Here is a 15513-nt window from a genome sequence, read left to right as displayed (position 1 = left end):
CATAACTAATTAGTGGCAGAACCAAGATCAAAAGTCTGAGTTTTCAAGCTTTCTACTCAGCCCATGAAGTGACAACCAAAAAAAAAAATGATGTCACTTGATATTCTGTCATAATGAGAAAATTCACTTGTGTTCTGCCAGCCTTTTTTCGTGATATTTTGGTTTCTTCAGAATTAACAGTAGGAATCACAGTATATAGCAAAGGGAAATAATATGGTCTCTGCTTGGTGCTTTAATCGGAAGGCAGACTGGGAAGAAGTGGGTGCATCCCTGAGAAGCCTGTTTCATTCTGGAACTGATTCAACCTAGTTTCAGGGAAAATCTAAAGTTCATTAATAGATTTAGAAATGAACAAGGAAGATAATATTTAAATGGCAGTTGCTACCCTGAATCCTGTTCAGAGCACCATTAGACAGCATGACTAATTCCTAATTTTATCCCGTTTTGTTGAGGACTTACCCAAAACAACTGAAGAAATAATTTTGAACACAAGTCCATTTAGGCAATATACATCAATGGAAGTAGAAAACCATTTACTAAACCAATTACCATGTTTAGGGGGTATACTGAGTGTAGCCACAGACCCTGTCCAGCAGGGAAATCTGACAGAAAACCCTAGTCTCATAATAACAGCTGTCTATGGATGTTATCATGAAGGAAAAATGTTTTGCTCTTATACTCATTTTCTCATTAAATAAACCGGACCACATCTGTGAGGCCAAAATACAGAAAGATCAAAGCACCAAGGCTGAAGACAAAAAAAGTTGTGGCACCTGCTATACAAACAGAGCAACACGATGTTCCCTTATAACATTCTACACAGCACCAGTTCCAATCCACCTCCAATCCCAGCCCTTGCTTTCCCCAAATTCAACATCCCAATTGGTGTACCCAGGTCGTTATTGGGATTTAGCTTTCTGGGTCCTTTAATTTGCTGTATATGCACTCTACCCTAAAAGTGATTAATTGCAAAAAATAATCTCTTCAAGAAAACTTCATAACAAAATACCAGATTCCCTATTAACAATAAGAGGATCAAGTTTAACAGGCCAAAATAGAAGATAAGAAGTCTGTCAGAACGTAGATAGATGGCACAGGACAGCTCTGACCTCAGGGCCCCTGTGCCGGGCAACAGAGTCACTGGCAAAACCCCAAGGTGGAAGAGCTGTAAGTAACCAGTCAGATGGGAAATGGAGAATGTCTCCTTCTCATTTAGTCATCCTCTGAACTCTCTGCAGACCTTTCATCTGTAGCCACTTTCCAATTTGTGCGTTTGTTTGTCCTTTCCTGTATTTCATTGTTAACTACAGGGATATGGACTTTTTTCTCTCTCTTTTTCCTTTTGGTTTTCTTAGTGTCTCTTTCCTCACCTTCCTCAGAACTGCTGGATGCGGAATCATCCGACTGGGAAGTGTCACTTTCTCCATCCAAGAATAAAGCAGATTTTTTGAGAGACTTTTTCCTGGATTTTTTCTTGCGCTTATGTGGTTGTTTCCTTTTCCTGGTACTAGAAGCCCCAGTTTCTTCAGAGAACTCGCTTGAGGAATCTGCTGTTATATCTGTGGCTTCTTTTTTGCTTTTCTTCTGTTTTTTGTGTGACTTTTTTTTCTGCTTTTTTTTGTGAGATTTCTTTGACTTCTTGTGTTTGTGAGACTCATGGGTAGACGATTTTGCTTGGGGAGATGTTTTTTTTCCATTGGTAATATCCTGCTGATCACTACTAATAAAAAAGAAAAACTGCTTTACTATAGAAAATAAAAAGTGTATTTATATTTTACTATTCTGCATTCTAGACAGAAGTTGGGGTTAGGGGCACCTGAGTGGCTCAGTTGGTTGAGCATCTGCCTTCAGCTCAGGTCATGATCTCAGGGTCCTGGGATTGAGCCCCACATCAGGCTCCCGCTCAGCAGGAAGTCTGCTTCTACCTCCGCCCCTCCCCCTGTTCATGCTCTCTCTATCAAATAAATAAATAAAATCTTTAAAAAAAAAAAAGTTGGGGTTAACATCTGAGTTTTAACTAAGAGCTTTGACATAGGGTCACTATGAGACTTTATCACTCTGAGTTTTGTTTCCTCATTTTGTTTTCTTTTTTTTTTTTTTTTTTTTAAAGTTTTTTTTTTTTTTTGACAGAGATAGAGACAGCCAGCGAGAGAGGGAACACAGGCAGGGGTATTGGGAGAGGAAGAAGCAGGCTCATAGCGGAGGAGCCTGATGTGGGGCTCGATCCCAGAACGCCGGGATCACGCCCTGAGCCGAAGGCCAGATGCTTAACCGCTGTGCCACCCAGGCGCCCCCCTCATTTTGTTTTCTTAAAATGAAGATTAAAATTCTAATCTGCCAAACTGAGTTACTGTATGGATACTATGTATAAAAATCTAAATGCTATATATATATGCAGAGTATTAATCAGGAAAAGGCAAAATACCAGTTATCTCCCAATTAAATTGCCTATTATTTTTCTAGTTACATTGTTAATGGCAAACATTATCTCCTTTGTAAAATTAGGAACCCAATTTATAGTTCAGACTTGGAATTAATCTTAGAGCTTCCAGCTTTTTTTTTTTTTCAGTAAGCCTACCTGCCTTACCTGTCTGTTTCAAATTCTTCAGGGTATAACTCCTTATAACCACTGTGACCCCATCTGTAAGATGACATATTTCATTACATGTACTATTAAAGCAATGCATACATTTTTGAAAATTAGAAAAAAAATTAGACATGCAGACACAGACATCCACGCAGAACACAGAAAATAAAGATACGGTAGAGCCAACCCCACCTTAAGCTCAGTAACTTAGTTGGCTACATTTTCTGTACTGCGTGTTATCATTTCAGACACAAAGCATTCTTTTGTCCATTTGTAAGAGAACTTGCCATTCTTAAGAAACACTAAGGAACTCTTCTATTCTGCTCTTTAGCTGTGAAGTACTTCTCCAAAAACAACTTGTAAAAATGCTGTCCATAATGGAACAAATTTTTTTTACATAGCAATTTTACTAAGGTGTAATTCCTATACCATTAAATTCACCCTTTTAAAGTGTACAGTTCAGTGGCTTTTAGTATATTCAGAGTTGTGCAACCATCACCACTATCTAATTTCAGAACATTTTCATCACCCAAAAAGGAACTCCATCCCTTAGCAGTCACTCTCCATTCCTCCCTCTCCTGTAGCCCATGGCAACCACAAATTTAATTTCCGTCTCTATGGATTTGCCTATTCTGGACATATCATATAAACAGAATCATAATAAGTGGCCTTTGTGTCTGGCTTTTTTCACCTGTTTCCAAGGCTCATCCATATGGTAGCACTTATCAGTACTTTATTCCTTTTATCATCAAATAACATTCCATTAGTCCCCCCTTATCTGCAGTTTTGCTTTCTGGAAGCAAATCCCCCTCCTTCTGTCATATTGTCAGAGGTCAGGAGTAGCCTAATGCTACATCAAAATGCCTACCTCATTGACCTCACTTCATCTTATCACGTAGGCATTTTATCATCTCACATCCTCACAAGAGTACAGTACAAATAAAATATTTGAGAGATGACATTCACATAAATTTTATTACAGTATATTGTTATAATCGTTCTATTTTTAGTTGTTACTTGCTTATTGTACCCAATTTAGAAATTTAACTTTATCATAAGTATGTATGTACAGGAAAAAACACAGTATACATAGGGTTCAGTACTATTCACAGATTTAGGTAACCACTGGGGGTCTTGGAACATATCCCCCATGAATAAGGGCGGACTACTGTACTTGATTTTGTTTATCCATTCATCAGTTGATAAACATTTGGGTTTTTACTTTTTGGCCATTATAATTATGCTATGAACATTTGTGTGCAAGTTTTTCTAGAGAGAATTAATTTTTAAAAGTACACATTCTTAGTCCAAATGTTATGAATGGTCACAAAAATTTTGTCACAAACCTGTCTGGCATATTAGCTTCATAATCATATAACTTCTTATTCCAGGATTTAGCCTTAAGAAAATCATCTTCCAGTGCCCCAGAAATTTCATTCTTTGGCCTCCAATAGTCTCTTTGACTTTCTTCATCAAAACCATCACTACGCATCCGGCTATAAGGAAAAACAGAAGAATTTTTACATTTAGAAGCAATCTGTGAGGTTCCTTTATGGAATGTCATGCACAAAACCCACTGAACAAGCTAAGAGGAAAATAAAACCACTGATTTAGTGTTGCAAAAAAAAATGTAAAAAGACATGATCTGTTCCTCTCTATAAGTCTGTACAATTGTCCAGTGAAAATATGACCATTACTAACCATCCTATTGCAGAATACAGACAAAATGACTTATGGACTGTGGCAATGCTATAGCTCACTCACTGATTCTCAAGCAGGAGGACACGCAAAGAGGGAAGCAGAGCATAGTCACAGCTGGGGACATACACCCTTTCCCCAAAACCAGCAACCTGCTATAGTGAGATCATAGTAATATTAGGAGCAAGGCCTAACCCATGAGCACGCCGGAGTAGAAAAATAGTTGAGAACCACAGATGTAGCCTGTGCTTACAAGGTCCACTAACAAGTCACTAAGCAAGCTAATCAATTATCAAAAATGTTTAAGGGCCTCCTATATGCTAGGTGCCGTTCAAGCTGCAGGGAATGAGACAATCAGAATCCCTGCCCCTACAAAGATTATGTTTTAAAGATTTATTAGACCATGACAGGTATCAATAATTCACACTAAAAACAACATTTTGTTCCTGGAAATGCCACTTGGAATTGAACAACCAATAGAAGACAAATTATCATCTGCACTAACTTTACTTCTAAATTCTCAAAGGACCATCTTCAGCAAGAAAACAGACTGCAAAGATATTTATTTTTATATTGAGACTCTGCCTTCTTTACCTTGGATACCCTGAACACTTTCTTGTCTAAAGCCCTTCACACATACAGTCAATCACACTCCAAAGCCTGAGTACTACACAGGCACACTCACTCTAAGTATCTCACTATTAATTATTTCCCTGGGTGACTTTAGAAATCGGCATTATTACTACAGTCATTTTTCATACACATAGCTCTACACTAACAGGCATATGAAGCCCAAGAAATGTTCTCAATACTCAGATACTACTATACCTCCACAAACAAGACAACTAAGCTTGCATAATCCTGCATATTCACACTGAAATTATTAAAAAGGTAACGTGAAAAGCTGTGTGACTTGGTGAACACAGGAAGCAGATGGGCTAAAGAAAAGGCTGAGAGAGAATCAAAGACTAATAGGGAAAAGGAGTAAATGATAGCTAAGTGACCATAAGATAGCAACAGAAAATCTTACAAGACACCAGACAAGGTCAAAATACACAGAATCCTTAAAGTTGTTCAAGGTAGAATTTTTAAATTCCCCACTGCAAATAAATACTAAGAGTTAAGCCATATGCATCATAGCCATTACCTTTATGCTTGGGTCTAGATTTACGAAGGAAGGAAGACTTAAAGATTCACAGAACTGAACTCATCTACTTTTAGCACACTAAAATGCTTTTAAATGAAAGTTGACGGTTGTGAACAAGATCTGAATTATTTTGGTTCTTAGAGCTCCAACTTCACCTTGAACTACTGGGTAACATTTTCCTTTTGGTCCCCCGGTAAGCATCTTCCATCTGTTTCTCCAGTTCTCTTATTTTCCACATATCTGATTCCTCCTGAATCTAGATTTTTTTAAAAGAAAAGAAACATAATTACTAAAAACAATATTTTATATCACAGAAAACTAACTGACAATATACCCTGCATTAATTTTTGTATTACAGACTACAGACTGCATTATAATCAGGAACCTGGGAAACAAATTCAGGATTCTCTAAAATGGCTAAATAATCCGACCCAGTGAATCTCAAATATGTAGAATTCTGCAGCAATAGAACTCTTTAACCCTGCATAGACTCTCTTATCACCTTATTAATTTTGCAACTATGCTGCAATTAACAAAAGATAACCCTTTATGTTTAAATTAGTCACCAAATCCTTTGGATTCTATCTCCTAAATTCCTCATCTTCATCCCTACTGTCACTGTTTCCATGTGAACTCCTCATCATCCATCACCTGGAGCACTGCAACTGCCTAACTGGTGTCTCTCCTGTTTCCTTCCATCTGATCTATCATCCCCTCCCAGCTAACAAAACATCTTTCTAAAATATAAATACAATCATATCATGCCCTACTTAAAAACATCTGATAACTTCTTTACCGTTTAGAGGATAAAGTCGAATCTCCAAGCATCACAATCCAATTCTAATTTACCACTTGAGCTTCATCTTCTGTCACTACCCACCCCCCAACATTCCCTGCTTTCCAGATGCCCAGGCTTTCTTGCCACACCCCAAGTGCTTCATGCTTTTCTTTGTTGCCCTGGGAGTACATGATGTTCTGTCTGGAATGATCTTTTACACCTGGTAAATTGAACCTGTTCATCAAGAACTAGTTCAAAGATAGCAGCTCAAATACCACGCATTCTGTGAAGCCTTTCCTAATTTCTCAAGGCAGATTTCACTGTTCCTTCCTCAGTGCACTGAAGTACCTTGTATATGTCTCTATTATAGTACTTATCAAATTGATTGTAATTATCTATTTTATTCATCTTTGTATCTCCAAACTACCAAAATCATGCTTGGCACACTGTATGCCTCCAATAAATGTTGAGGAATAACCAGATTGTACCTCTCACCTTATTGTGAGCATCTGTGTGCCGGATGACATTCCTCAGGAGGACTTTCCCCAATGGAACACGGGACATTCTTCAATCTAAAATAAATCAATAAATAACATTTAATAATAATAATTTCCTTTATTACCTTATCTTTTATTACAGTGTTATAAAGAAGCATGAAGTAAAGGAAAGATCACTGAACAAGAAGTCAGAGGTCCTGAGGGGTCGTTTCCCTTCTCCCTTAAAAGGGGAAAATGCCTGACCACAATGTACAGTAAGATAGTGGACATCCAAGTTCTTTCAAACTGCACAGAATTAAGTGCCTTCAAGAGCACCATTTTATTTAATCCTCAAAACAACCTCATGTTTTATATGAGGCAAGTATCTTCATTTCTACTTTGTGGATGAAATTCCCTTAAGCCTTAAGTTTCCCCAGGCCAGAGAGCCCAAGGCAAACAAGGTTCAGATCAAAAATCAACTTTTGAATCTCAAAATTAGTTTGTGATGAAGCAAATACCTGGATCTGACAATGTCAGGGACCACAAATGTCAGCATTTGACATCAAATGCAGAGACGCCCTAAATTTCTCCATTCAGGGGAATTTTACTTTCTATTTTTTACAGAAGCCTCCAAAAATAGATGACAAGGATATTCAGCGTGTAGCAGCAGTGGTTTTGTGCAACCACCCCACCGCTCACTCACCCCTCGGTCCTGAGGAAATCAGGCATCTTGCTAGTGTGAGACGAAGAACCACTCCATTACAAGATCTCCTCCGACCCAGGAAGCCAAGGAGTCAGGGCTCAAAGGCAGCTCTCAGCTTCACCCGAGTCCTTCGTGAAAATGCAGCCTTCCCACCGGTTATTCTGCCCTCACCCGTGGCCCAGGCCACGGCTGCCTTTCCCCCAGCCCACACCGACAGGAAGATCTCTTTCCCGACCGAGGCCGGAGGCTGCGCCGGCGCGGAATCCGGCCGGCCGGCTTGACGCGGGCATGCCCCGCTCACGTTCCTCTGGGACGGACCCGAGGGTTGGGCTTCGCTCTCCCGAAAGGAATGGGGACGCTTTGGACGGGTACAACCCTCGACAGGGCCCCAAGAAATACCCAGAGTGCCCGAACCGGGGGGGGGGGGGCGGGGGTGAGGCTTCCAAGTGTAAGAGAAAATACCCCCGTCTGTCACCGGGATCCCTGCCCCCCAGCGGCCACGGAGCTCCCGGTAACCTTCCCTTCAAATGCCCTCCCCATACAAACACACACAAACACACCCATACCGTGCGCCGCAGCCTCGCGTGGCGGGGATGGGGGGGAGGGTGGGGGGGAGGAATCGGTCTGGGAGACAAGGGAGCGGGCTTCCCTTTCAGGCCGGAAGTCGTGCTCCGGAGAAACTCTTCCCACCTACAGGAGACCCAGAGACTCCCACGGGGAGAGTTTCCAGCATCCTCTAGAGATCGAAAGGTGCGGAAAGGAGGCGGGCGCCTTCCTGGAAAAGAAGTGGGTTGGCCTCAGCTGAAAAGCAAACCCAACACCAGAAGGGGAAGATTCCGGAACTGGATGTAAAAATCCTTTCTTCCTGCAGCTTCCCGGACCCAATTAGATGTTGTACCCGGTCCGGTTACCCAGGTGACAGGCATAGCGGTTTGTCACGGAACCGAGAGAAGAGGTGGGTTCGCCGACCTCTGGGATGATTGTACTTTAGTTAAGCTTCCCGTTTAGTTTAACCCTAATATAGTATTCGGGGAACTCAAACCTCTTTTCCTCATTCTGTGGCTGCTATGGGACGTCTCTCCAGTGGGAGAGGAGTGAGAGGAAGGTTATCTCTAGACGCAGATGATATTATTATTCTCATAGTGTATACGAAGTGTCTCAACCCCTCTGTATCAGCATACTTAATTCTCACAATAACCCTACGAGATAGATATTATCGTCTTCACTTTGAGGAGAATAAACTGATATATAACTTCATTGCTCAAGGTCCCACACCTAGTACATGATAAAGATTGGGATCTAGGCATTCTGGACCCAGAATCCATACTTTTAACTACTAAGCTATGAGGAAGTCTCCTTTGGCTCTCTGGCAATTTCAGGACTGGTGAGGCACCAATCAGCCAATACCCGGGTATTGGAACAAGAGAATTGGTCACCGGGTACAGACTTTAACAGACTACCCTCAGTGCTGGTGAGAGTCTAGGCAGAGGTGAGGACTTGTCTAAGAGGACAACTTGAGAACTTAAGAAGGGGGACTAGATAATTAGAGAATAAGGTAAAGAAAAGTGGTGCCAAGCCACAGTCTTTTAGACATAGGTGCTAACTCCACCAAAACAATTCCTGACCTGTTTGTTACTCCCCCTCCAAAAGAAGAAATGAATCATTAGTTACACAGACTTCCCCGCCCCTCCCCCAAGTCCTATCTTTCCACAGACACAAGAGGCCTGTTTACCTCAATCATGGAGTCTTCCTCAAAGGGTCTGCTCACCCAAGTTACTCAGTTCTGGAACCTCCTAGATGATCTGGCTGAAAGTAATCCTGAGAGCTATGAGAAGTTCATTCAACAGCAGCTGAAAGAAGGGAAGCAGCTCTGTGCTGCCCCAGAACCACAGATGTGTCTACAAACCAGGATCCTGGTATGTAGCGGTGGTACAGAGGGATGGGAGGTCTTGAGTGAAAGAATCCTGGAAAAATCAGATAATCACTTACCTTTAGCTATTGCTATTTAAGAAAACTTGAGGGGAACTGCCATTCTAAAGGAAGTGTGAAACAATGTGAAGATTATGTTGAAGGAGTAAGAATGGGAAATTCACATTTGATATATTTTGGAGATCTCAAAGTCATTTTCTACTAGAATAAAAAAAGTAAAGTACTGATTTAACAGATACTCGTAGAATTGGAGGTCTTTCAAATAAAAAGAACTTATCTTGGCTGGGAGGTAAGGAAGTGGTAAAATAGGGGCATATTCACCCGGAGTAGCTGCTTAGATTAGTGCCCCTTCCTCCCAGTTCCTCTGGAAGCAGCAACTGACTCTTGATGAAGTCAGTAGCTTGGAGGAAATCAGGTGACAGTACAATTTTCAAACACAGTTTTAATGCATGGATTGGCTTACTTGGAGACTAAAATTCTCATTCTTTAAATTCTGTGATGTGTTACCCTTAGGATATTATTTAAAAATGAAAAAAACCTAGGTTTTGAGATATGCAAAACTATTTGCTTTTTAGAAACCAGAGGAAAAAGTACTTTTTATTAACCTGTGTCAGTGGAAAAGGATCCCAGCTCCCCAGTCAACCACTCATCCAGTACCTCTAAGTGTTGGCAGACCAGAAGATATGTCTGAAACATCAGGTACATAGAATTAAGTGAGAGAAAGCACATTTTAAAAACTTTATTGGGAATAAGCATGGATCAGATTTTATTTGGTAAAAGGCATTACAAGTAAAATATTTTATTTGGTTATAATGTAGTTAATAACTAATAAGCATACATTTATTTATATGAATTGAATGCTATTCAGTTTTTCTAATAGTAACCCATATAAAATGCCAAGAAATGCCCTAATTGGAGATTTGTGTATTCAGCACCATTGTGATTACCTCTGAAAAATACAGGAATAGAATTTATGTTTTCTAGCTTTATCCAGGATTATAACTTAATATATTACCTGACAATATCATTAGTGAAACAGCTCGTCTTCATTTCACATCCTCTGAATTACACACACAGATGTTTATACAGTCATCGATGTTGCCTACAATCCTGATGTTCTCCAGGCGGCAGAAAAGGACCAAGTGAAAAAAGATCAATTAATACGGATGGCCATGAAATGCATTGAGGAACAATTCCAATTCACTCTCTCACACTTTTACAGTATCACTAAATTTAGAATAAAAGGAAGCATTCAAAGGATGAAACAAAATCTGATGGGAATGCAAGCTGACCCCACAAATTTAAGAGAGAAAATGAGAAAGGGTAAGTTATTGACTGTAAATGGAAAACTTAACTGATTTAAAATTGTTTTGCATCCTCTGTACATTTTGCAAACCAAAAATCTTGATTTTAAAAGATGAGAAAGTTAAAATAGAAAAATATAAAGATTAGATATTAGAAATATTAACATGTCCTTAAAGATTTTTAAATCCTGCAAACTTTTTTTTTTAAGATTTTATTTATTTGACACAGAGAGAGTCAGCCAGCAAGAGAGCGAACACAAGCAGGGGGTGTGGGAAAGGAAGAAACAGGCTCCCAGTGGAGGAGCCCGATATGGGACTCAATCCCAGGACTCTGGGATCACGCCCTGAGCCAAAGGCAGACGCTTAACAACTGAGCCACCCAGGCGCCCCTAAATACTGCAAACTTTTTAACCAAGTTCTTGGTTTAAGATTATTTTTTTAAGATTTTATTTTTTAAAAATATTTTATTTATTTATTTGAGAGAGAGTGCAGGGGGGGCTGGGGGGGCAGGGGCAGAGAGAGAGAGAGACACGCTCAAGCAAACTCCCTGCTAAGCACAGAGCCCAACTCGGGGCTCCATCTCACAACCCTGAGGTCATTACCTGAACTTAAATCAAGAGTCAGACACTTAACCTGACTGAGCCACCCAGGTGCCCCAGGTTTAAGATTAAGATTCTGGGGCGCCTGGGTAGCTCAGTCGTTGAGCGTCTGCCTTGGGCTCAGGGTGTGGTCCGGGAGATCTGGGATGGAGCCCCGCGTCAGGTTCCTCCGCTGGGAGCCTGCTTCTTCCTCTCCCACTCCCCCTGCTTGTGTTCTCTCTCTCGCTGGCTGTCTCTCTCTGTCAAATAAATAAATAAAATCTTAAAAAAAAAAAAAAAAGATTCTTTTAAGATTCCCAAACTAAATTAGCTTCAGCTTTATCTGCCATTTTGGCTAATGCCACATATATTACAGTTCATAGCCTGATAGTATTTTATGTTGTTGATTAATTTTGTTATTTCATCTCCACCCCTCCCCCCGGCCTTTTCTCCCATAAGAACTAACCCTTGAACAGATAAGTAGTACTGCGAGCAATCCAGATCACTTTCAGCTTTTATTGCCAAAAGGTGAAGTTTCAAGCAAAACAAGGTGTCTGATTGAGGAGATTTCCAGTACAGAGATCCAGGTAGAGATGAAGGAACCAGCCTATGAATTAAAAATTGTGGCTGACCAGAATGAGAAACCTCTGGAAATTGAAATAAAAGTTGAATTACCTGGTATTAATTCAGTATCTCTCTGTGAACTTAGTGTTTCTGAGGTAAGTCGAACAGGTAATACTATAAATTTGTATTAGTCAACATTTACTGTATTATGCTATAGTAACAAACTCCACAGTCTCGGTGGTTTATAGCAATTTGCTCAGGTTGTATGTCAGGTAGGCCTCTGTTCCAGGAGTCTTGCACATTTCAAGATACAGGTGAAGGAGTAATTCCCATCTGAGATATGCCATTCTTATGGAAATGGTCAAGCCATGCATTGGATCCTACAACCTTCTCTCAGGCATAGTATATATCACTTTTACTCTCATTCTATTGGCCAAAGGTAAGGCACAAGGCCAAATCCTACATCAGCTAGGCTGGGAAGAATATTCTCACAGGTAGTCACAGGAATTCAAATGGCAAAGATGTATAATCCTTTAACAGAAGAAGAGCAAAAAATTGGCAAAAGTCCTACAATTTATCACAGTCCACTCTCAAGGTCACAAATATTTGCTCCTTTCCCCAAGAAAGGCATCTCCAATCCCAGTATCAGACTCTAAAATACAGGATTTTGCCATTGTAAACTGCATTCTCCTCTTGAATCACAGATCTATGGACTACAAAGACAAGTAATCTACTGCCATAGCCACATGCACCATACAATGTGGAATGGAGAGGGGATAACCATAAGTTAACAAGTCGCAGTTTGGAAATGGGGAAAACAGGAGGCACACAGCAGCTATTGGGCACCGTAATTCTGAAATCCTAGTAGGCAGATATTGTGAGGGTCCCTTTCCTAGAAGTAGAGGGAGTTATTGGTTAGGTCCCATTACAAGATTCCTTGGTTACCTAGCCCCCTAGTTCCATTGTTTTCCATGACTTTCAGCTGCATTTTTTTGGGTGGTGTTTCCCTTTTACCCACACTGGCCACATGAGAAAAGAACATTGGAGAATATGCCATCCTTATGTGCTGAGCAGTTTACTCACCCTGTTACAGGCTATTGGAATGTTGGGGGTCCAAAGATCATTTTAAATGTTTCAGTCTAGGCTGGTAGCATTTTATTTCTTCAATTCCAATCAGTGCCACACCCCACAATTCTTTATTAGACATGTCCGTTTTTCAATGGCCTGTCTTTTTTTGCTTAATTACTGTCATTTGAGCCAAATGTAAGGATTAACTGAGCTCCACCTTAATCCAGTTAGAGGTTTTAACAAAGAATATGACGTGTGATTCAATCTTCACTTCTAGGCTGTCTTAATCAGTCTTTGTTGCTAAGAAATAAATTCTCAATTTTATTTTTTACCGGTTTAAAATAAAAATTAGTTCCATTTCTCTGTCCTGAAATCTTAGAATTTCTGGGCTTTGTATATTCTTTTAATCCTACTTGCAAACTGGGAAATTCTTTTCTAAGCTCATCTCTTTTTATAGTAGCTTATTAAATGTAGCCAACAGAAATAATGCATGTTACCAACATTGTTTTCACACTTCTTTACCTAAAGCCACAAATTAACGCGGTACAGTCACAGGTCTTTAAAATTACTGTGCTGGTTTGACTGAGGGCTTTATCACTATAAAACATGGATCACCATTTTTCCTATTGCCAGTACATTTTCCTCACTGTTTGCTGGTCAGCCACAAAGTCAATGCCACATAATCTAGGATGGCGACACCCAATTTATGGCACTGTATCAGTTAACTTTTGATGTATTGAGCAGCAGTAACAAAAAACCTCAAAACCTCAGGGAGTTACAACAGCAACTGTACAGCTCATTGTGAGGCAAAGAGATCCTCCTCTTACGGGAAAGGAGTGAATAACTGGGAATAATCCAGTAACACATATTTTAACCAGGAAATACTTACTAATTTCATCTTTTAAAATACTTTGGTTTTTTATTCTTAGGATGACTTATTGATTGAGGTCTCTGAGAAGTACAGATTACATCTGAATCTTCCAGAATCTGTGGATACTGAAATGACTACAGCCAAATTTATCAAAGAGAAAGCTACATTAATCATCACAATGCCATTGGTGTAAGTCAAGAGCATCATCTGCTTTGGGTTTTCAGTGCTAAAGGCCTGTGAATGATAGGACCTTCATTATGGGTGAAGAGGTAGTGGTTTACCTTAAACACTAGTATTTTCTAAGAGTTCTTTTTGAAGGAATGAGGTTTTCTCATCAACTTCTCATCAATCTTTTTTTTTTTTTTTAACTCTCCTTCTCAAACTTGGCTAGAAGCAGAAACTTTTAAAACGGTATTACCATGATATACTTGTTTTGAAGCTATTTCTAATGATCTTAAAGTAACAAATTTGTCATTTGGGAAAATTCTGTTTCCAAGTAAATTGTGGGGAAAAAAATTTTTAAGATTTTTATTTATTTGACACAGAGAGACAGCGAGAGAGAAAACATAAGCAAGGGGAGTGGGAGAGGGAGAAGCAGGCTTCCCACTGGGTGGGGGCTCATGGCCTGAGCCGAAGGCAGACACAACAACTGAGCCACCCAGGCACCCCTAAATTGTGAAAATTCTTGGTTTACTGGTTGAAATTCTGGTTTACTTGGTGTCTCTAGCAAATTTTTGCATCAGAAATAAATCCCAGACTGTGTAAATTTTCTATTACCAAGAAGAACTGAAGCAGTCGAAGTTTCCTCCAGCTATAAAGTTACAGGACCAATGTAGTAATATACAAATTTCTGCTTCTATGAACCTCTATACTTCTGTAAAACAGTTCCAATGGGAAGAGTCCAAGCTACCCAGACAGATTTTTTAATAACGAATCTGGACTTGTCTGTGGACTGGATACAATGATGCAGTAACAATAACAGGATGTTATTGTACAGAAGATGCAAAATACATCTAACCGTAAGAAAAAGAATGTGACTTTGGGACAAGTGCCTTTCTCCTATGAAAATAATTTTAAAAAGAAGTGACGTATTTATCAACTTCCATTCAAAGGTATTAACTTTGATGTTCACATCAAACTTTAAACATCCTTAATCATCTTTCCTAGATTTAGTACAGCTTCCTTGTAATAGCTTCTAGTTCAACATAAGGTCTTTAAAGTCCTTATTAATTTAACTAATACAGTATATAGAATAAAACAATTGATATGTGATATTTAAAGACAAGTATCATTTTCTTAAGCCTGGTCTGGATTTGCGTTCTCCCAGCAATAGGATAATTTACCATCTGAAAATGTTCTAGAACTGTATCATGTCCTAAAGTTAATACACCTATTATATTCTCATCCCTCAAAAAAACTTGGAATGCTTTCACCTTACCTTCTCTTCTACAAAATCACTGTCAATACTTGTCCTAGAAACCCCATACCTAACCACATAGAACTGGTTGAATCTCTGCTCTGGCACTTTCTGCACTTGGGTGTTACTTTTGTCAGCAGCTATGCGTTTGTGTACTCATTAGCAAAATGCTTATCAAGATCTAGCATGCTTCATTTTAAATTTACATCCTTGTTATTTTCCAAAATATTTTACTTATTTCAATGGATTTTTATATTCATAAAAACTTCTCCTTCTCCTCCCTCTCCCCAAAAATGCAAAACTTTGCCCAGGAAGAACATTAGTAACTGTGGAATAGTTTAATCTGAATCTTACCAAGATTTTTTTCCTTGAAACTGGAAATTGAGATGGACA

General features: G+C 39.5%; 2 protein-coding genes across 5 annotated transcripts; one reads left to right on the top strand and one right to left on the bottom strand.

The window, feature by feature from the left end:
* Positions 1 to 55: 55 nt before the first annotated feature.
* NKAPD1 (NKAP domain containing 1) lies at positions 56 to 8091 on the bottom strand. 4 transcript variants are annotated; one of them, XM_002921089.4, is made up of 7 exons: positions 7956 to 8061; positions 7390 to 7419; positions 6706 to 6782; positions 5588 to 5688; positions 3934 to 4083; positions 2588 to 2641; positions 56 to 1720 (listed from the first exon to the last, which is right to left on the bottom strand). In XM_002921089.4, the coding sequence occupies exons 3-7, from the start codon at positions 6772 to 6774 to the stop codon at positions 1213 to 1215; spliced, it is 882 nt and encodes a 293-aa protein (XP_002921135.1). In that variant the 5' UTR covers positions 6775 to 6782; positions 7390 to 7419; positions 7956 to 8061; the 3' UTR covers positions 56 to 1212. The 4 variants fall into 4 exon arrangements, with proteins under 4 accessions (XP_002921135.1, XP_019657212.1, XP_011225625.1 ...); XM_019801653.2 differs by lacking the exon at positions 7390 to 7419 and having other exon boundaries at positions 7956 to 8091; XM_011227323.3 differs by lacking the exon at positions 7956 to 8061 and having other exon boundaries at positions 56 to 1717; positions 7390 to 7852.
* Positions 8092 to 8205: 114 nt separating this feature from the next.
* PIH1D2 (PIH1 domain containing 2) lies at positions 8206 to 15296 on the top strand. The gene is made up of 6 exons (XM_019801655.2): positions 8206 to 8344; positions 9087 to 9305; positions 9894 to 10017; positions 10396 to 10641; positions 11660 to 11919; positions 13762 to 15296. The coding sequence occupies exons 2-6, from the start codon at positions 9129 to 9131 to the stop codon at positions 13894 to 13896; spliced, it is 942 nt and encodes a 313-aa protein (XP_019657214.2). The 5' UTR covers positions 8206 to 8344; positions 9087 to 9128; the 3' UTR covers positions 13897 to 15296.
* The last annotated feature ends 217 nt before the right edge of the window (positions 15297 to 15513 follow it).

The sequence above is a fragment of the Ailuropoda melanoleuca genome, chromosome 8, assembly GCF_002007445.2.
Source record: "Ailuropoda melanoleuca isolate Jingjing chromosome 8, ASM200744v2, whole genome shotgun sequence".
Taxonomy (NCBI): Eukaryota; Metazoa; Chordata; class Mammalia; order Carnivora; family Ursidae; genus Ailuropoda; species Ailuropoda melanoleuca.
Note: the sequence above shows the minus strand (reverse complement) of the source record. Positions and strands in the feature narration are given on the sequence as shown.

Excerpts from the sequence above, each read along its gene's own strand:
- PIH1D2 (XM_019801655.2), top strand. The coding sequence starts at position 9,129 with ATGGAGTCTTCCTCAAAGGGTCTGCTCACCCAAGTTACTCAGTTCTGG. Across the intron at positions 10,018-10,395 it reads AGATATGTCTGAAACATCAG|ATGTTTATACAGTCATCGAT; the intron begins GTACATAGAATT and ends TTACACACACAG. Across the intron at positions 10,642-11,659 it reads AAGAGAGAAAATGAGAAAGG|AACTAACCCTTGAACAGATA; the intron begins GTAAGTTATTGA and ends TTCTCCCATAAG.
- NKAPD1 (XM_019801653.2), bottom strand. The coding sequence starts at position 6,774 with ATGTCCCGTGTTCCATTGGGGAAAGTCCTCCTGAGGAATGTCATCCGG. Across the intron at positions 5,689-6,705 it reads ACACAGATGCTCACAATAAG|ATTCAGGAGGAATCAGATAT; the intron begins GTGAGAGGTACA and ends AAAAAAATCTAG. Across the intron at positions 2,642-3,933 it reads GAAGCTAATATGCCAGACAG|ATGGGGTCACAGTGGTTATA; the intron begins GTTTGTGACAAA and ends GTCATCTTACAG.